The sequence below is a fragment of the Varanus komodoensis genome, unplaced genomic scaffold (genome assembly GCF_004798865.1).
Source record: "Varanus komodoensis strain SLA01 unplaced genomic scaffold, ASM479886v1 scaffold40, whole genome shotgun sequence".
In the NCBI taxonomy this organism is placed as follows: Eukaryota; Metazoa; Chordata; class Lepidosauria; order Squamata; family Varanidae; genus Varanus; species Varanus komodoensis.
Window position 1 is genome coordinate 7,670,658 of NW_025335942.1, and position 20,757 is coordinate 7,691,414.

The 20,757-nt window shown below is 49.0% G+C and overlaps 1 protein-coding gene across 4 annotated transcripts in view; it reads left to right on the forward strand.

Annotated features, from left to right (window-relative positions):
* The window catches only part of AFAP1 (actin filament associated protein 1), a 47,884-nt gene that overhangs the window by 12,861 nt on the left and 14,266 nt on the right, over positions 1–20,757 (forward strand). For 3 of the 4 annotated variants that reach the window (XM_044442892.1, XM_044442893.1, XM_044442895.1), the window contains 9 exons: positions 2,607–2,715; positions 3,108–3,319; positions 4,694–4,873; positions 11,862–11,954; positions 13,961–14,045; positions 15,725–15,874; positions 16,520–16,731; positions 17,640–17,785; positions 20,321–20,456. In XM_044442892.1, the coding sequence (XP_044298827.1) occupies positions 2,607–2,715; positions 3,108–3,319; positions 4,694–4,873; positions 11,862–11,954; positions 13,961–14,045; positions 15,725–15,874; positions 16,520–16,731; positions 17,640–17,785; positions 20,321–20,456 (1,323 nt within the window). The remainder of the gene's footprint in view (positions 1–2,606; positions 2,716–3,107; positions 3,320–4,693; positions 4,874–11,861; positions 11,955–13,960; positions 14,046–15,724; positions 15,875–16,519; positions 16,732–17,639; positions 17,786–20,320; positions 20,457–20,757) is intronic. The other variant, XM_044442894.1, reaches the window with a different exon arrangement.

Genomic DNA, 20,757 nt, shown 5'->3' on the forward strand with positions numbered 1-20,757 from the left:
TCCCCCGGAGTCTACTCAAGCTCACACCCACTGCCCCAGTGACTCCATCCAGCCACCTCATCCTCTGCCGCCCCCTTCTTCTTTTGCCGTCAATTGCTCCCAGCATTAGGCTCTTCTCCAAGGGGCACCCTATGTAATGTGGAGGCGTGGAAATGAATGAGACCTACGTTGGAGTAAAATTGGATCCAGCTGATTGGAGATGCCCAATCCATTTGCTGGGTTGGAATATCTAGGTGTGATTTGATTTTTTAAAATCATACTTGACCAGTATAGTGTTTGACAGACAAATCAATGGTATTTTGCAATTGACAGCACGTGATAATCATGAATTCCTAACTAGTATTTGGTTGTTGCTAATATATTAAATGCTATACTTGAGGTCTCCTAAAAGAATTAAAGTGTTTTTGCTCTTAGCTGGTCCGAAATATTTGGATTTACAGTTCTGTGAGCGAACATTACATATTTGAAGTGTGAGTGTCAATTTGCTTGGAAATGGAAAAAATCCAACGACTTGGAGTGTTGACAGTTCTTTTCTGTGCTTAATGCCATATTTTAAGTAGACTTGCAAATAAGTCTCCTGGAGATGCAGAAATACAGTTTTAATTTAATATGGCAAAACAAGCTTTAGTTTCATTGCCACTAGATATTGGTTGAAATCTCCATTTTCTCCTTGAAATTTCCTGTTCTTTCTTAAGGAATGATTGCACTTTTACATTCCTGTTCTATACTTTGTGATTGTTTTTATTCATGGCTCTATTGACAGAATATCTGTACCCAACCTAAGACTTACAGATGGTTAGTCTGGAATTGAGAAGTCATTGTAAAAACACTCCACTTTGGTTTTTTTACATATACTTTTTTGGTCCTAGCCCATTAGTATAATTTACGTGCTCAATAAAGAATGTCCACACAACCCTATATATTAATGGGAAACTTACTCCCTCAGTACACATCCTTATCTAGACAAAACAGCAAAAAACCTCAAAGAAAAGTGAGGTACTGACAGACTTGGGGGAATTGAAAGCTTTGCAGAATTACAACAAAAATGCTTTAGTGAAAGACAGACAGACAGACTGACTAACCGACCGACTGAGGATGCATAGTGACCATGAAATACTGGTTGATTGAGGTGGTGGATAAAAATCTGGTGGGAGGGGAGATGGAATGTAGTATCGTGGAAGGAAAGCAATGAAGGAACTAGAAATGGTAATCATGTGAAAGGATGTTTCACTGGAGACCAAGGTCCAAGATCTTCTACGCTATTGTATGATGAGAAACCTGGACGGTGAAGAAAGTCAACCGGAAGAAAATTGATGCATTCAAAACACGGTGCTGGAGGAGAGCTTTGGGAATACCCTGGATCAACAGAAAGATGAATACGGGGATTCCAGAACTTCTCCCAGAAGCAAAAAATGATGAAACTCAGGGTGTCGTACTGCAGGCACATCACAAGAAGAGAAGATCCCCTGGAGAAAGCAGTCATGTGGCAGAAGAAGAGGGAAAGCCACTCTGAGATGGACCAGTTTCCATAAAAGAAGGCACAGCCTTGAGTTTCCAAGAGCTGAGCAGGGCTGTGAAGGACATGGCATTCCGGAGGACTCTCATCCAGGACATCACCATAAGTTAGGGATGACTTGATGGCACATGACAACAGAGTCAACAACTTGAAAGATGGGATTGCTGGAACCTGCACCTGAATCCATATTGGATCTTTCTTTCTCCGCTTGTTTATTCCGATTCTCAATATGGGTTGATTTTTATTTATTTTTGCCATAGCTGTAAAATAACCGTATGACTCTCATCAGTTTTTCTAATAATGCTTGTTTCTGTACAGTCTTTCTTATCCTGGTGATTTTATTATTCCCAGTGAATGTGTTCAGAATATTTGGGCCCAGTTCTATTTCATTCCTGATCATACATCATCAATGTTTAAAATAATGTCATTAGCAAAAGCATAATTTGGTATTGTACCTATCAGATTTATCCAGTAATGTTTTTGCTGTAGACCATCTCCAGAAATCCCATTGCATGTTAGTTCTCAATTAGTGCAGATTACATCTTAATTAGACAAGTCTTTGGATAATGTCATTCCCTAGTACTTAACATTTCTCTCCTTCTATTTAGCTTGACACACTTTTGTAATATTATTTTTACACAAGGTTTTGAATTCTTGCCCTTAAATTGTGAGTTTGATTTTTGCTAAGAGCCAAACGGGTCTCTGAACTCAATTAAAGTAGCCGGATTTCTGCTGAATTCACGGGGCCCTTGACCAAGGCATGTATCCTATTTGTCACACGATCCGTGCAGCTAAACCGTTGGTGGAGAAGCGAGAGCTCATTTCGCTTTTAAATGCTGCTGCTACCAAGAAGAAACAGCTCAGCCTATTGGGAGGAGAGTGAAATTTAATGATCGCGATTATTTATTTATTTATTTATTTATACAAGTGTTTATAGGCTGCTTACAACTGCCAGAGCCTTCCTGGAGATAATGAGCCTCATTGTTCGATTTCTATTAGAGATTGATGAAGAAATGGTAAGGTATGAATGTATTCTTGCTGACACCATCATTGGCTGCTGAACTGACTTGGGAATTTTTCTTCCGTTTAGCCACCGGATAACAGTGCTCCGCCACTGCCTTCCTCTTCTCTTCCAGAAGGCTATTATGAAGAGGCCGTGCCTCTCAGTCCTGGAAAGGCGCCCGAATATATTACATCCAGTAAGTGAATAATGCACCTAAAAGGGTGCAAATATGTTTTCTTTTACAGTAGAAACAGCATCAGGCCTAAGAAAAATGGCAAAATCCATGCAGTGTAGTCGCTGCATTAACTGAATGCTGTTTCTCTACCAGTCTGTTTTCAAACACAGGGAGTGGTGGACAACCAAAGGGCAAATGAATAAAAGGATAAACACAATACATTGGAACATTAAAAACAAAATAATTGTAAAAGCATGGTGGGTCAGCAGGAAAAGGCATTTCTATAAGAATTTAAGAGATTTAAATCCATTGATGCTTAATCTGCGCACTTTTGCTTCTGAGTTAACATGGGATCTCTCAGAACAGGCCATTCAGTTCGAAGCATTGCTTTGTCTTCCCTTTCTTGTCTTAAGATTACGATTCTGATGCCATGAGCAGTTCTTACGAATCTTACGATGAAGAGGATGAGGATGGGAAAGGGAAGAAAATGCGGCATCAGTGGCCTTCCGAGGAAGCTTCCATGGACCTCGTCAAGGACGCCAAGATCTGTGCCTTCCTTCTGAGAAAGAAGCGATTTGGACAGTGGAGCAAAGTCCTCTGTGTGATCAAGGAAAACAAGCTCCTGGTAATCGAACGTGGCTGATGGGTGACTGCAGGAGGCGGTTCTCATGGGGTTGGCTCAGGGCTGTGCCGGAAGACGGCTGGCGAGGCCTGGGCCACCGGAGCGGCTTCCCTGCGGGACTTGCTCCTGCCATGCTCGCCAGGCGGCTTCCGGTCACGGATCGACTGCCTTCCCCGACAGAGAGAGGAACGGCTCCGGTCTCGTCGACACACTGGCTCGGCCACGCGCCTCTGTGTTTCCGAGAGCTTCTGTGCTCTCGTGTGTCGCGCGCAGGAGGTCCCGCCTGGCCGCAGAGGGTGGGAGCGTTCCTCCAGGAAGCCTTGCAGAGCAGCTGCCGGCCAGTGTTGGCAGCTCTCGCCTAGATTGAATCTTGCCAGAAATTAAATGTTGCAAGGCGGGACCTGAGGAAGCCGGTGACCTTGGAGGAACTAGCTTTCGGTTGCACTAAAAAACAAAGTGCAAAGAGCTAAAGTGGAGGGTAAAAAAGCTTCCTAGGACCTTCCAGTAAAGCTCTTCCAGCTTCTAAACATTCACTGGGGACAGTGCTACGCTTCCACCCAGCATATATTCTGTAAGGTACCATACCATACAAATACTATATATATGTGTGTGTATCTATATCACACACACACACAGTCTTTTATATTACCATACAAATACTATATATATGTGTGTGTATCTATATCACACACACACACAGTCTTTTATATTTTATAAATATATATTTTTTGCTGATGGCGTTAAAAGTTGGTATGACGCTAGGAAAAAATGCATCGCAAAGGAAGGTAGTTATGTAGAAAAGTGATGTGGCTTGTTTTTGAAATTCTTAATAAACAGAGTTTTAAAAAGTGCAGAAACTTTTTGAGGAACCCTTGTATATAGAGCCATTTAAGATGAACCTTGAAATCCAAAATAGCAAAGCGAAAATTGAGTCGTCTTATATGCGCAACATAAGACAAACTCCAGAAAAACAGCCCAAAATATTGACCCTGCCACCTTATGCTCTGCTATACAGTTTCTACTTTGGAGGAGATGCGCATCCGTGTTGCTTTGAGCTGGTGCAGACACACTTCTGTTTCACAAGAGGTCTCGATTCACCTGGCATTGAAATAGTGGCCAGGCGGAGAGGCACTGAGAGGAGAGTTCCCCGACTGCAGACTCCCACGTTCAGATCACCAGCCTTTAAGAACAGTCGGGCTCCTATCTCATTCATCGTTCTTTGAAAGAAAAATTGTTGGCATGTTAAAATCACAACGCTTGAAACTGGAAGAAGGTCGGGGTTTTTGGTGATGTGTGGTCCGTAAGTGGTGGGTGTGTTTTCGCCATTTCTGCTCAGGAGGAAACCTCGTCCCACTAACTTTCTGCTTTTACTTCCAGTGCTATAAAAGTTCCAAGGACCAGCAGCCCCTGATGGAGTTGCTGTTGACGGGCTGCAGCATCACCTACGTCCCCAAAGACGGTAAGAAGAAGAAGCACGAGCTGAAAATCGCCCAGCAAGGCCAGGATGCTCTCGTTCTCGCCGTGCAGAGCAAGGCGCAGGCTGATCAGTGGCTGAAGGTACCAAGTTTTATTTCTCGACGTTCGTGGAGTGAGAAGAGTGCCGTCGTCGAGCGCTGGTGGATGAAAATGCATTTCCTTACAAAGCGTTTCCTGACTCCCTAGTGGATGGCGTTCAGTGCGGATAAGTGCAAGGTCTTGCACTTGGGGCATAGGAATGGGGGTCATGAGTACAGGTGAGGGGACACGTGGCTGGAGAGCAGCACTCGTGAAAGGGACCTCGGGGTGCTGGTCAGCTGCAGGCTGAACATGAGCCAGCAGTGCGATGCGGTGGCCAAGAGGGCGAACGCCACCCTTGGCTGCATAGCCAGAAGCGTGGCTTCTAGATCAAGAGAGGTGTTACTGCCACTCTACGCGACTCTGGTGCGCCTGCAACTGGAGTATTGTGCTCAGTTCTGGGCCCCTCATTACAAGAGAGATGGAACAAGGTTGGAACCAGTGCAGCGAAGGGCCCCTGGCTGGTGGCTGGTTTGCAGGGTGAGCCATACGAGGAGAGACTGAGGGAACTGGGTCTTTTCAGCCCGGAGAGGAGGTGACTCAGATGGGACCTGTTAGCGACATACAGGTACATGAGCGAGTGCCACATGGAGGCGGGTTGAGACCTGTTTTCCCCTGCGGAGGAGGGTAGGGCATGTTCCTATGGAGCAAAGCTCAGGGAACCAAGATTCAAGGTGGGTGCCAGGAAGCACTTCCTGACAGTTAGAACCCCTACGGCATGGAATGGGTTTCCATGGGAGGTGGTGGTTCCGTGGGGTGGTTTCACCCCATCGATGTGGGTGTTCAAGGACAGGCTGGACAGGCACATGGTGGGCATGTCGTGAGCGGAGCCGGCTGGAGCCGGGGGTCAGACTAGGTGGCCCAGGAGACCCCTTCTGACTCACACTGTTTCTGTGTTTCTGCATTTGTAGTTTAGTTACATGACAGTATGCCCAGAGAGACGTGGGTTTTTTGTTTTGGAGTAGGGGGATCAGCAAAAGAGGCAAAATCGTTTGTTCTTTATCTCCTTTTGTACACCTAAAAGGCTATGATTTCAGGGCAAAGCAAAAGCTATCAAAATAGTCGCTGTTTGCACATTTTTGGGTCCCCTTTTTGGGCACAAGCCCCAGGCTTGCCAGTGCTTAGCTAGAGGCTTGCTGTTCGTTATGCCAGGAAAAAACACCCCGAATGGGCCTTCGAAACCCTGTGGCTTGAACCTTCACTTAATGCTGGCTGGACCCCGAAGCGGCCAGCACGCCTTGGCACTGCAGCCCCACAGGGAAGCCTCCAAGCTCTTCCTGATTTGGGGAATGCAAGCCACCTGCCGCAGGTCCCTGCTCTACGTTCAATTTCACTTCCCTTTTAAGTGGACTTACGGCCAGGTCCTGCGGCGCTCTGTTGCCACGCTGAGTCCGCTCATCCAGACGTGGGGTTTCAGCTGGTCACAGCTGCATTGCTTTTAAATGGGGCTTGGTTACACATCTTTGTCAGTGGATCTGTTGCAAAATGTTAACACCGTTTTCTGTAGGGAGAAACAATAGCATTTTAGGGGAAAAGAACAAATGTAGGAAATACTATAATCTGTTTTAGTTGCTGTAGCACCTCATGCATTCCTGCAGTGTCTGATTTTGAAACTGAATTCCGTGCCAACAATGCATTGTCTCAAAACAGCAAGTTAATGTAGATGCCCCGACACTGACACTGAAGGAATAATCCAGGGATGCTTCCTGGGTGAAGCATGGGCCTGGCCCGCTCTAGCAGTCAGTCGGTGCCATCGCCAAAGTTTTGTTTTCCCTAATTCCTTTTGAGGCATCAAGGCTAATCCATTCTCAGAATGGTTCTCAGGCCAAGTAAAGCTTTTCCCAGTGGCTTGTTTGAAGCTTGCTGGAGCAGCCCTTGAATAATTCTTTCCCTGTCGCTTCTGCATGCCCTTCGTTTGCAAAGCAACACACCAAGTCACGCCAGTTTGCACAATGCAGTCACTATATTACAGGGACAAAGGGGCTATTCACGAATTACCTTTTGCACTAGCAGAGACAAGATAGCCCTCCCATTAGGGCGTGTGTCAAATGTGTGGAGTGGATTTTTTCCCACCCACTAACGGAGCTCCATACCATCCTTGGGAAGGAGCCATTTCTGAGTGCCAGGAACTTCCCAGAATTGGGCAATCAAACGCTCCAGGAAATGTCACAGTCAAGCTGCCAAGGACCTTCTGGCTTGCAGGCTGAAGTTGCAGCCCCTTTCCCAGGATACAAGCTGGCCTGCAAAGCTGTGTGTTTCTAGCAGAAGGTTTCCCATGGACCATGCATAGATCTGGCCGGTGGAGCCCTTTATTCTCCATTTCTGGTCTTCCCTGGCTTGTGTTGCTCATCTATCTGGAATCACCCTTTGATGAGAACAGCTGCCAGGCTCCCACCCACCTTTTCAAGGTGGAATCCCAAATGGGTGTTTTTGGGGGCTCTCCTGGGGTCTCCCGCTGCATCCGCCCTTTTCCCTGGCTTCCTCTGAACCTTCGCTGTACTGCTGATCCTGGCTTTCTGGCCTGGCCTGGATGCTCGGCCCACTTCAGCTCTAACCACGTCTGGGTTTCCCTGTGTGCACAGAAGCCCTGTGCTTGCTTGTCCATGCTTGATTCCTGCCTCACCTTCTTCTCCAGCCCAGAAAAACCCTCCGCTCACACGCCTCGTGAACTCCGAGCTTGACCACGTCTTATCGCTTGCTGCCTTTGCAGCCCTAAACGGGGCAAGCGACTGGACTGGAAGGAGGCCTTTCCCAGGCCAGTTGCATCTTTATCGAGAGCGTCACGCCCTGCCTTTGCAGCTGAACCATTTGTCCTTGGCGCTTCCGACGACGGACGCAGAGCCCTCCTTTATCTCTACACTGCACTTCGCTTCAGTCTGGGGCATCAGTGTGGAACTTTCGGATTTGTCCGTTGTCCTCATTTTAATTTTGGGGAAGAAGCTGCTGACTAATTTGCAGCAAGACTACACTGTGCCACAACTGGGACTAGCGACTGCTTTTCCACGCATGCTTCCTTGGCCCTTTACGTGCGTCTTGTCCTCTCTTGGGCACACTGGAAGGTTCCCACCAACTGGGCACTTCATCCGCTTTCTTGGACGTACGGTCAGGAGGGCTGGTAGGGAAGGCAGTTCTTCTGGAGGACTAACAGTCTTGCCCCTTCTCCTAGAAAGGTCCTCTCTTCCCTCATCCCTGGCATCCTGGGCAGCACTTCACATCTTGCAGGCTTCCTAACTTGAGTAGGAGACACACGTATTTGCTTTATTACATTTCAGTAGCGAGCCGCTTGATTTCGGTTTACTGTGTCTCTTGCGGAAGCTATTGGTCGAGACAACATGTTTAAATGGCAGTGTATGATATATAGAAAAATGGTGGGCAATATGAATCATCATAGAATAGTAGAGCTGGAGGGGCCAGAAGGCCATCAAGTCCACCCCCTGCTGTTGCAGGACAGCACGTGATACCACCCCACCCAGAGGGCTGCCCAGTTTCTCCTTGAATGCCTCCAGTGGGGGAGAGCCCTCCACCTCTCCAGGCAGCTGGTCCCACTGCCGTCTTGCTCTGACAGTGAGGAAGCTTTTCCTGATGTCCAGCCTGAACCTGGGTAGCTGTGTCCTATGCTGTGGTATCAGCAAGAAGAGACCTTGACCTTTCTCTTTGTGACAGCCTTTGGGGTACTTATACCGCATCCCCCCTCAGTCTTCTCTTCTCAAGGCTGAACATGCCCGGTTCTTTCACTCTTTCCTCACTGGGCTTTGCTTCCAGTCGCTGAATCGTCCCTGTTGCCCTCCTCTGAACCCCCTCTAGCTTTTCAGCATCTTTTTAAAACTGTGGAGTCCAGAACTGGACACAGGACTCCAGGTGCAGTCTGGCTGGGTGAAGTATGAAATAATCAAGTGTACCTTTAGAGCAATAAATCGTCTCAGGAAAACTCACATTTCTCTACAGATTCATCTGCTCCATTTGTAGCCATCGGAGTAGGCAGCTAGCAAGTACAAGTTGTATTTTAAGTTAACTTGTTTACATAGAAAGATGATTCCATTGGAGAAAGAGGTATTTTTGTATATCACAACATTATAGAGAAAGGGCATAAAACTAGCAGGTTCAAAAATAGCAAACGCAAGTCATTCTGGCTATGATTTCACATCTCAAAGTTTTATTTAGCTTTCAGCAAAATAAGGACCGGGAAAGAGAGGGAGAGACAGATTGTGACCACAGTTCTCCGGTGCTGTGAATGCCAAAGCTGTCAGATGACAAACATATTTTAAGGCCAGCAAATTGATCTCGAGTTTAAAGATGGGAAGGGGCCCTCAACCGCCGCCACCGCAGCCCCAGTGCTTGCCTCGCTTGTTGAGCCACCCCTGTGACTGGATGCCTTGAGGTTCGGTGCTGCTTCCAGAATATACGTCTTCTTCAACGGTGGCCCATGACAAGCCTATTTCCTCCGTTAATTCAAAGCCTTTTTATCCTGGCCCTCAGCCAGATGACTCCCAGAGCGCAATCTCAGGCGGCATGTTGTGCAGTGAAGGGGTGGCGTGCTGGTGAGGCTTGATCCAGCTGCCCGGACAGAGGGAAATATTCTGGAATCCGCAGCCATCGGGCTTGTCCTGCACTCATTTTTCCTGCTGAGCCTGTTCTTTCTTTTCTTCTCCTGCAAATTTATTCTTCCTCTTTTAAGGTCAAGCGTATCTTTTCTCCATCCCCACAGGGCAAACTGAGGCCTTCTGGAGGTAACCTTCAAGGCCAGAGTCCATTGGGTTTGGGGCAGTCTGGAAATAAAGTTAATTATCGTTGCTATTGTTAATAATAATTGTATCTGGGAGGACAGGGATCATCCCCACTGGAAGCTGGATGGTGGCCACTCTCCAAGTTGGATCCATTTCCCCCACCTGCTTAGGAAAAGATGTTTCCGAAAAGGTTCTGAAAAGAATCCTTGGAAAATTTCCTGGAACCAAGCAGTAAAGTCTTTCTTTTGCATGCAACCCTCAAAGAAATCTTCAAGGGGAAGACTATGTCCAAGAATGAATCCAGTATTTTACCAGTTTAGCCACTGAAAGAAATGAGCTTGCCGTTAGTCTGTTTACGTTGCTCTTTAGCTTGTCCCATCCCATGGCCTTGGGGCAGGAAACACATACCCTCTCAGACTGAATGAACAGAGTACCGGAATTAAGATTACTCAATGCCTGTTTCATTTCAGCTATTAAAAAACAGCCCAAATAAAGCATTTTGCAGTGCGGCTAGATGTTGTTTTGTCTTTGGTTAGTCTCCAGGACAGAAAAGGTAGTTCTAGAGTTGCAGAGGAGCTTCCGAGAGAGCAGGGCTTTGGTCTGCAGAGACTATGGGGAGGCAGCATGGTCAAAAAGCGTGCCTCAGACTGATCTTAAGATCATGGTGCAACATAGTGGAGAAGTTCTACCTGCAGGACCCAAATCCTTTAGGCCTTTGCAGGTCAGAAGCAGGACTTACGAGTTGAATTCGTAAGACCACGAGCAACCGAGGGGGTCCTGCCATTTGGAGATTTTCCGCAAGTTGGCAGCTTCATTGCTACTTTTAATTCGTTGAGTTGTGAGCTGTTCTGAGAACCTTCGGGTTTGAAGAGCAAGATGAACTGACATTAAAGAAATATTTGCAGTCGTGCCTGGAGGGGGTTGCAGACCAGGCCCGCCTCTGTGTCCACCTCACCGAGGCTTCATTCGTGGGCACTGCATCCTGCAGCAATCTGTCTTGGATGGGAGCGGTGCCTTGATAGCGGTGATTGTTTCCAGCTGCGATGATGAAATCGGCCTTTGGAAACAGCGCATGGGCTTCACAGACACAGCTCTGCGATCACTGCCAAATTACGCCTCGTGTCCTCTCTCTGACTTCCATTATCCTGCCTCACTAGAAGTAATTGCCTGTGTGGTATGAGCAGATGCTGAAAATATGAGCCGTCTTGTCAGGGTCATCAAAGAGGCAGGCGCAGAAGGACGCAATTTTGCAAGAGTCGGGCAGCCTCGGAACGCCGGAGAGCCGCATTTGGAGCCTTTAAAAGCCTTGCGAGTCAGAATGGCCTTCCTGCTTCCCCCAGCTTTCGAAAGCTGCGTTAATGGTCCTGGCAGAAATAGGAGAGGACAAACAAACAGAAACGGGAGGGAGCAAGTGGTGAAGAGAACCAGTTGCCCTGCAAAGCGACTGGCACACTCAGATTCTGTTCCGGGGGCAGGAGAGGCAAGGCCCACGCCGGTGCTCTCCACTGGTGGGAGAAGCCGGGTGGGCTGCCTCTGCCAGCCCTCCCCTCTCCCCGGAGACTGTCGCGCGCGGTTCTGACGCCTCCCCCCAAAGGAAGACGAGCCGCAGCTGGGTGCTGGCATGGTTCCCAGCCCCTTTCCTCCCCCGCGCTCCTCCTCCCTCGGACAAACTGGCTCACCGCAACGCTGCACAGGTATTCAGCGGTTGCAGCGAGAACCGAGCCAGCAGGTCACCGAGTCAGACGCAGGGACCGGCTGCAGCCCTGGCTCAAGGTCGTGCCCCTTCCTCGGGCGGCTGGGGTGCGACTGTTGGCTGGGGAATAGGGCTCGTTGGAGGGCAGAGGTCGCACCGGACGCCGGTGAGCGCTGAAGGGCGGGACGGATAAGCGGGGATGGAGGGGGAGCAGAGCAGAGGCTGCAGGGTGACTCTGATGAAGCCTCCTGATTAACGGGGTGGGGAGCAGGGAAAGACTGTCCCCAGCGCGCATGGCTTGCACTACCCAGAACGAAGGTCCTCAGGCTGCGGCTTCGTCTTCGGGAAACGGATCCGTTTCACCTCCTGACGTCTTGGCTAGAGGTGCTGACAGAGCAGAAGGGGAAGAAGAACGGCTGGCCGCAGAGCACTTTCAGAATTAGTTCTCTTCCATCTCCGGCATTCCAGAGAACGTGGCCCGGGGTCTTAGTTTCCACACATTCTTCTCCCTCCCCTGTCCTGAGCTTCCAGCCATGCATAAACGAGTGTGGGCTTTTTCCTCATTTCTCCGCAGGTCGTCAAGGAAGTGTGCAGCAACTGTGTTGGGACTCCCGATTTGGACGGGGCCTCATCGAATCCTCCCGTGCACAAGGCGGAGGTGGAAAAGGTGAGGGTGCCCCAAAAGACAGCTGAGCCAAGCCGCGGCTGAGCACGCACGATGCTCCGAGCTGGGAAGCCTGGCCTAGGAAGCCGCAGCGTGAGCAACCGGCGTGCTTGCTCGCTCCGCTCACCCTTCCTTCTAACCAGCGGGGATCGATTCCCGTGACTTCCCAATTTGGGATCAGGGTTTCTTTTGCCCAGACAAATCAGGATTATAAAATGGTGTTACACCATGATTTGGGGCTGGTTTGCAAACCCCAGCCGCTTGTTCTTGTTTTCATAAATATAGTTCATATATATTTCCATACATTTATATTTATGTAACTATACAAGACAGGACAGAACAATGTTGAATATGGCCTATTCACACCTAGGCTTCTTTGGGTGTGATCTGTGTAATCCCAGTTTGGATGTCACACCTGCTGTTCGCTTACCAACTTCTGTGAAAGGTGGAATGAAGAATGAATGCCATGAATCTTGTTCACAGTTTGATTTAGTAAATAAGGATTCTTTGTTTAGATTGATGTGCAAACTCAGCAATGAAACATAGCTGGAAAGCCTTCTTGAAAAACCGTAACAAAGTGCTTTAGTTCCCTGAGATTCTTTCCATCTTTGTCATTAGATCATTTTTATGTAGTATATTTTTGCTCATGTCCATGCGCAAACGTAATTTCTCTGGGCTCAGGCCAGATTTGTAAGGCAGACCATAAAGGAGACCACAGAGCAGAGTTCATCCGCCGACGTTCCCCGTAAATCTCTCATCGTACTCCCACACTAGCACTGCAGGGAGGAACGAGCGCAGAGCAATTAGCGGAAAGCGGGAATACGGACCGCGAAGGTGGAAAGGCTTCGATCCACTGGAGGGGCAAGGACAACAGGAGAGGGGTGTGAGTCCCGCCACTGGGTTGCCTCCGAGAGAGAGGGGCACGAACCGTGGTCGGCGGGGAGAAGCCGCGCTGGGAAGAACCCATATTCGCCGTGTGAAGCCACTCGTTCACTGGCCCAGATGGATTTCGAGAGGTTTTCAGCAATGCCCCTCTGGGAATCCCAGTTGCGTGTGGCTTCTTGCACATAAGCTTCTGCCCTATAAGACGTCCACACCAGCTGGGCGTGTAACCTTAGCCATTTTTCCAGCTGTGCTGAGGATGAACGGGCTACGCCAAAGCAGGCCTTGCAAAAGAGGTAGTTTCGAAACAGAATTGGAAGGACATGGGAGAGACGACACCCCAGGAAGACTTGTGCAGTGTTACTCTAGCTGGTAAGAAGATAAGCATAAAGCCCAGAGGAGAATTAGCCAAGGAGGATGGAGCCGAAGGAATTAAGCGGGCAAGTAGTGATGGGACAGAAAGATGAGATGGGGCAAGACTGAAGAAGGCGTTAAAGGTCGGGATGAAGAGTTTGCGCTGGATGCGAGAAGGAACAGAAGGCCAGTGCCATGGACACGGCAGCAGTGAGTGGCTACAAGAAACAGAAATATCCGAAAGGTATCTCTGTGCGCAGGACAAGATGGAGTGAAGAAGGTCGAAGGAACTTCCATCTTCTGTGGATGGAAGCCATGCTGAGAAGAAACTGAGTGCCAAGTTTATCAGCCCAAATTGTCTTCTGGAGGATTTTAGCAAATACATTAACACCATAGAACTGGGCACCTTTAATAAGTGACTTATGAACTGATTATAGGGAAAATATAAACTTGGACTGGGTAGTCTTCAGTCTGTTAGTACAGTATTGAAGGGGCAGATTGTGCTTTCTATCTAGAAGAGCCAAAGAAGCTTAATTGGTTTTTTAGTAAAACTTTGCAAAAAAGCCCACAGAGGAGGAATCAGAGGCATTCGACAGTTTTGGCAAGTATTATGTTTTTAATGCTTGTGCGAAGAGGTCAATTCCTGAAAACAAATTCTTGGCTGACTCACATTTGTGTATGGTTAGATGAGTGTTTGGCACATCACGTAGTTAACGACAAATCATTTCCAGCTTGACCACACGGATAATGACCTAATTCTTTTGTCCATGCAGAAACTGTCCTCGGAAAGACCGAGTTCTGATGGGGAGGGTACTGTGGAAAATGGAGTCACTGCCATCTGCAATGGAAAAGAACAAGGTGAGATGGGGGATCCATGCTTGAAGCTGGCCATGGAATATTCACAAATATTCTGCATGCTGAGAAAGTGGGCAGCCTGGAATTTGCTCTGCAGGAAGTTAGAGATAGTTTTGTTGATGCGAAACCTCTTATTGGCTCTAGTGAGGGGTGTTGGTGAAGTAGATGTGACTCTACGGAAGGCCCAGGGAAGTGGGTGGAGGCCGAAATGGGTACAGAAACCCAAGACTCAGGAAGAGGCAGCAACTCAAGGGACGATCAAGTGGAGATGAGCAAGGACAGAGGGAGTCGAGGAGGGGTGGGATTGTGGGAATGTCGAAGGTGGTGCAAGACCCCCGGAGTGGGAATACAAAAAAAAAAAAAATGCATTGAGTAGCAGATCCTGGCTGGGATGCTGTGAGGCTGGAAGAAGCAAGGCGGAGGGGAAATCGGGCTTGGGACCGAGCTCGGTAAGACTCGCGACCAGTGGCTTGCGGGTCTGTCGTGCATCTGAAGCAAGCTGCTCTCCGCAACGGCACGTACCCAGCTTCTCCTGCTATGTTTGCTGAGCTGAGCTGCAGATGTCCGACTCTTTCCTGCCCCTCAGCTTTTAGGGCATAGGAGCCACTCCGTGGGCAGCCCTGCACAGCACCCAGGAAGGGAAGGGCCCGTGTGCTGCGGACGGAGGAGTCGGTCGCCCTCTTTCGACCTGGCTCTGTTTCTCTTCCTGAACCCCAGCCTGATGCAGAGATGAAGCATCTGGAATTTTTCTTAGCCAAGAAATGATGTCCAGCTGGTGCTGAGGATGCAGAAATAGGAGCAGAAGGGAGTGGTGGCCCTCTCACAGGAAGGCAAATTTAGAAGTCGCAGGACCACGGTCCAGAAATCCAAGTAGGCCTCTGTCCTTGGGCAGTGGCTTCCCAGGATTTCAGGCGGACCGTCCTAGTGTGGCTGGAGCGCCATGTACCAAACGTGGGGCCTTGTGCATGCAAAGCGAGTTCCCTGCCATTGAGCAGTGGCTTGCAGCAACCTTTGGAGGTGCTTTCCTACCTGCCCAACACTCTGCTGTGAAAATTCTCCAACACTGAAGAAATTCTCCCTTCTTGCACTTCTCTGGGACTCAAGGGCCCTCTTTGTGTCCAAGCAGTGAGGCAGAGAGGCGTGGTTCGCCGATGAAAGCGAGCTTGAATTAGCCAGATGTAATCCAGAGGGCGAAAAGGCAGGCAAACCTTGGGAGACTGGCCGGGTGGGCAGCGCTTTTCGCCCTACCTCTGCTTGCGGCATCCTCTGCATGCACAGGTACCTCCGCCAGCATGAGAAACTGGCTGGGCGAGGACATACCCTGGCCTGGATCAGGCCTTGCGTCACCCCCTGCCGTCTTCCAGCCCACAGTCCAGTTGGCATGGTGGAATTTCTAGTTCCAAGGAAATCTGGGGAAGAAACGTTTTGAGGCAGGTGCTCCAGTAGCTCTTGGGGAAGCTGGTGCAGTTCCATAGAGCCGCGTGGGATTCCACCTGCGAGCCGTTCGAGGTTTCTGCAAGTCTCCCTCCCTTTGTTGAGAAAAGGCCCGCCCACGTGCCGCAGGGACAGCAGGGGCTCTGAGCAGCTCGCGCTCAGGCTGCCGATCCCGTACGTGGCAGACCTCCTGAAGGTGCGTCACTGGCTCGTTTGGGGGACTCACGCGTGCCCGTTTTTCTTGGCAGTGAAGAGGAAAACAAGCTCGAAGGGGGACTCCAAGGGCACTGTCTCCAAAGTAACGGGGAAGAAAATAACGAAGATAATCGGCTTAGGAAAGAAAAAGCCCTCCACAGATGAGCAGACCTCATCAGCTGAAGAAGATATCCCAACGTGTGGTGAGCAGACTCTTGCGCTGGTGCCCACAGCTGCGCTAGACAGGGAAAGGGGTCCGGCTGTGCAGTGCCGCCCATCTGGAAGCGTTTGTTTATTTTTGGATTTATATCCTGCCTTTTTCCTACAAAGGGCTCAAGGCAGCTTACACCATTCTCCTCCTCCTCCTCATCCCCACAACAACCACCCTGTGAGGTAGGCTGGGCTGAGAGTCTGTGACTGGCCCAGAGTCACCCAGTTGGCTCCGTGGCTGAGCGGGGACTCGCACCCGGATTGCCTGAGTCCCAGTCCCACGCTCTTCACCACGACGCCGCGCTGGCTCTCCGGTTGCTGCGTAGCAAGAAAGCCAGCCCTGATGCAGCAGAGAATCAGAGCGACGAAGATGCTCGTTCCTCAGGCTTCCAGAACGCCCCCAGCGAGAATTCCTCGGTGCTGGGACTGGCCGTGCAGTGGCACGGCAAATACTGGGGGGGGGGGGGTCACTCCAGGACTGCTGAGAGTGAGGGAGCCCCTGTTGGCCAAAAGCACTCCTTTTCCAGACGAGCTCCAGTTTTATCCTTCACTTTCAGGTTCCTTTGCTAAGCATCAAGAGGCAATCTGAACAGACATACGAGGAGCAGAGTAAAGAAGCTTGCGCGTATGTTTTGCAGGGTATCTTAACGTGCTGTCCAATAACCGTTGGCGGGAGCGCTGGTGCAGAGTAAAGGACAACAAGCTCATCTTCCACAAAGACAGGACGGATCTAAAGACCCACATTGTCTCCATTCCTCTCCGTGGCTGTGAAGTTATTCCGGGATTGGACTCCAAGCATCCCCTGACGTTCCGTCTGCTTCGCAATGCACAGGAGGTCGCGGTGCTAGAGGTAGGCCGTTTAATGGTGGGGATAAGCAGACTCCCATTTTTGGAGCAGACGAGCATCGCCCCTGGCCTCTCTCAGACCCCCTCCCTACACGAAGGGGTACCCCAAGAGAGGGATCACATTTCCTATCTGGGAAATAGCCAGTTCTGTTTTGATCCCATTCTTACCGATGTCGGGAACTCTAACTTAATTTTCATTGCTGTTCATTACAGAGCTTGTATTATCAAAAGTGCCTCATGGTTTTATGGAAAGCTGGTTTCCTCTTTTCTTATTTATTTATTTAAAACATTTCTGTACTGTTCCTGTAGCCAGTTGGCTCTCTGGACAGTTTACGAACGCTTGCAATATTAAACAAGCCCAACAATATTACAAGGAGGTAAAACCTATAACAATTCATGATAATGACCAATAAAAACAAAGGATGCAACCAGTAATAATAAAAGACAAAATATGAAACCAATAACAATAGCTAATCAATCAATCAATCCACAGTTTCACAATAAAAAAGTTGAAACTTTATGTTGTAACAATTGAAACACCGTTAAATAAAAAGGGTTTAGCCCAGCACTAAATGACACAAGGCTTGGGTGCCAGGTGCGCCTCTCTGGGAAGCTGGTTCCACAAATGGGGACACAGCTGTGGAGACCCTCCTCCTCGTAGCCCGCTTCTGTGTATCCTTTCCAGGTGGCTTCCAGAGGGGGCCTCTGTCGATTTCCTTAAGGTCTGGGCAGGGTCTGTGGGAGGCAATAGCCCTAAAACCACCGTTCCCTCGAGCGTTTCTCTCCCTGGCCGTCTCCCTTTGATCCCGCACTGTTGCCAGCACCCCGTACCGTCCCAAGACATGCGGCTGCGCTCTAAGCGAGGGTGGGGACTCGGCGGGGCTTCCTTCAGTGTCCTCCCGCCCTTGGCAGGCGTCGTCTTCGGAAGACATGGGCAGGTGGATTGGGATCCTGCTGGCCGAGAGCGGCTCCTCGGCGGATCCCGGCATGCTGCATTACGACTACATCGACGTGCACGTGACGGCGAGCGTCATCCAAGCTGCCAAGCAGACCTTCTGGTAGGAGGCGCGCGTCCCTCGAGAGCATGTGCAGGCGCACGGGGGTTTCGGTGTTTGGGTTTTACGGTGAAGAAGGCGTAGCCCTCCTCTCTCCTGCGCTGTGTATGGCGCCCAAAAAATCCAGCATCTCAAGAGGTGGAAGGTGTTGCCTGCAGCGACCTCCCGGCCTCTTCCCTGTGCTGCGGGACGGTCTGTGCTAGCTTGAAGTTGTGAGTGGAGGCGAAATGCACCCATTCACAATTCACCAAGGCTGCAGTCCTGAACACACTCGATTCAATGGGGGTTTGCTTCTCATGGGATCCTGCTGTAAATGGCTGAACTCTGCCTTTCTCAAAACGCTTCCAAAATTGGTGTCAAGCAGAACTGCAGCTCAGTGACTGGAAGGTTTATTGGTCACACTGATCGGTTGGCGAATCTTGCTGTGGGCACTTCAATAGCTAGAAGCTTTGCTCTTTGCTTTGAGATGGTGCACGTGTGTTAAAGAGTTTGCCATCTGAAGGATTTGTGTGAGAGAGAAGAAAGACTCACTTTCCATCTGCAATATTTTATGAGAAGAGGAGATTGAGAGGAGATACGCTAGTGCTCTACACGTACTTGAACGGCTGTCACCCTAATGGCCATGGTCTCTTCTTGAGTATTTATTTCTTTAAAACTTTTATATGCCGTCCTTTATGTACAATATAACCTCTCAGGACGGCTTATAGCATTATCCCAGTGTACAGGGTCATGGAATAACAGTTGCAGGAAGCCAGATTCCAGCTGGACATCAGGAAGAACTTCCTGAGTCTTGGAGCAGTTGGGTTCCCTAACCCGAACCAATAACCTACAGAGATGGTGGGCTCTCCCGCACTGGAGGCATTCAAGATGCAACTGGAGAGCCGTCTGGGAGGAACGGTTTAACTGGGGGGCCTGCACTTGGACCCTGTGGCCCCTTCTGAGGCTGCTACTCTCTGGTGCTGTGGCACCAGTGGGAATGAATGAGCCACACCAACTGCAGGGGTGATGTGCTCATAGAAACAGAGCGAGTCAGAAGGGGTCTCCCGGGCCATCTAGTCTGACCCCCGGCCTTAGAGGATTGTTTGGGGGCATCTCAGGGGAGCAAGAGAGCACCAGGAAAGGAAGCAGGAGAGGTTTTGGCAGTGGAATGAGAAGGACTCTCACGGGTTCTGCAGTTTCCTTACATCTCTGGCACATGTTCCTAGTCACTGATGTTTGAAGCTTATGAATTTTCAAATCAGTCAAGCTAGAAAATCAAATGTTGAAACCCTTATGACCCATTTAAGCAGCAAATGAGGTTGCCCCCTGCCCCCATTTGTTAACATAGGTTGAATTGTAGCTGTGGATGATGGTAACCTCCATGGCACTTGTCAAGCAAAAGGTGGTGGAACCGTCTTCTGGAGGGTTTTACATCAGAGAAGACCCATCCAAGATTCATGGGAAGCTGTTGCTTAGCAAAGCACAAATGAAGTCTAGTCTGCATTCTCTGACTCTGAGAAAAAATAACCAAGTCAAAAAAGATGAGTAGGTCTGAGGAGCAGAGCTAAAGATTTGTGGAAAGCTATGGAAAAGGTTCTCTTAGATCTTCCAGGTGGAAGGATATTTCTCAGGGAGAATTTCTGGAGCCAGAAGCATCTGTTACAGGTGGATTTGCCTTTCCTAATTTTGGCTTGCCATTCTAAAGGCACAGCTAGGGGGAGAAACTTAAGCTTAGGGTTCTGAGTTAGGGAAGGAGATTCCATCTGTATCTGGAGAAAGAACGAAAATGTTTCAGATATCAAACAGAAATGACTATAAGTCCCTGAACTTGCTCTTGAGAGACGACCTGGTTCACACACAATGCTAACCAAATCGTGTTTGCTGCCCTACCCCGGATGTGTGTGGCAGCTAATGAAGCAAACTTTGGCATATACTTTCAGTAGCTTGTTTCCCTTCCCTTTACAGTGTTGTTGGGGGGGTTTTAACCACTCTTATCTACCATCTCTGTAGCCTGGTGAAGCAACTCACAGGTTCTCTGAGTTGTGCATGGTTACAAATTAGGTTTTATACCATAACATATCATAACCACACAGAATGCCACAATCCAAGAGTTAAATAAACTAGGAATTGGTCACAGCATTCAAAATTTCTATGAGCAACTCTTAGAGGAATGGCAAAGAACCTTTGATAGCATGATGGATGCCAACTGTGAATTACTAATAAAAATACCCATCCTAGAATTTTAGAATGAAACTATCAGAATTGACATATTTTGTAGGCATTCTTGCAAAACATTGCTCTGCTTCTGAGAACCAGCTCCAATGATTCATGTGTGCTTTCCGAAGAGAAATGCAGGGTGCATTATTCCATATGCCCTTCTCTTTCAAATATTTTACAGTGGAACATGATTTCGGGGCTTTTTCTAGTTTTATGCCATTACGTGGGAGCTGCTCAAATGTATTCCTTCTGAAGGAAGAATTTGGGAAGCGAGCGGGAAACAACCCTCTGAATGGACTCTCAGCATTAATCAGTGAATCCTGTTTTGTTTTTGCGCTTTAGTTTCATGAGCAGACGAGGTCTCTCTACTAATGCCTACCGAGGAAGCGCTGCCAATGGCTATGCATGTCCCACTGGAATGGCCCTTCACTACGAGGACGTTCCTTGCATAAATGGATCAGTAAGAATCGATTTTTGTGTAGGTCAAATCATTTATGTGCATTGAGTTCTCCAAAGCCCTACGAAACTGCTTAACCGAGTGTCTCTTGGCAGAGCCTTCCTCTGCGTCCGTTGCAGATTTCTTGGCCGTATGGTTTCAATACTCAACAGAGATGTGCAGGGTGATATTCCTGGGTTTACCGAAGCCAAAAGCTTAGTGCAGTTCCCTGGAGAAAGGTCAAAGCGAGGTCCAGACCTTCCACGCCCCTGCAGAATAGCCGATCAGGGGATGGGAAGGGATGCCGTGCCAGACGTTCTTCTTTATTTGATGGGTCTGGGTG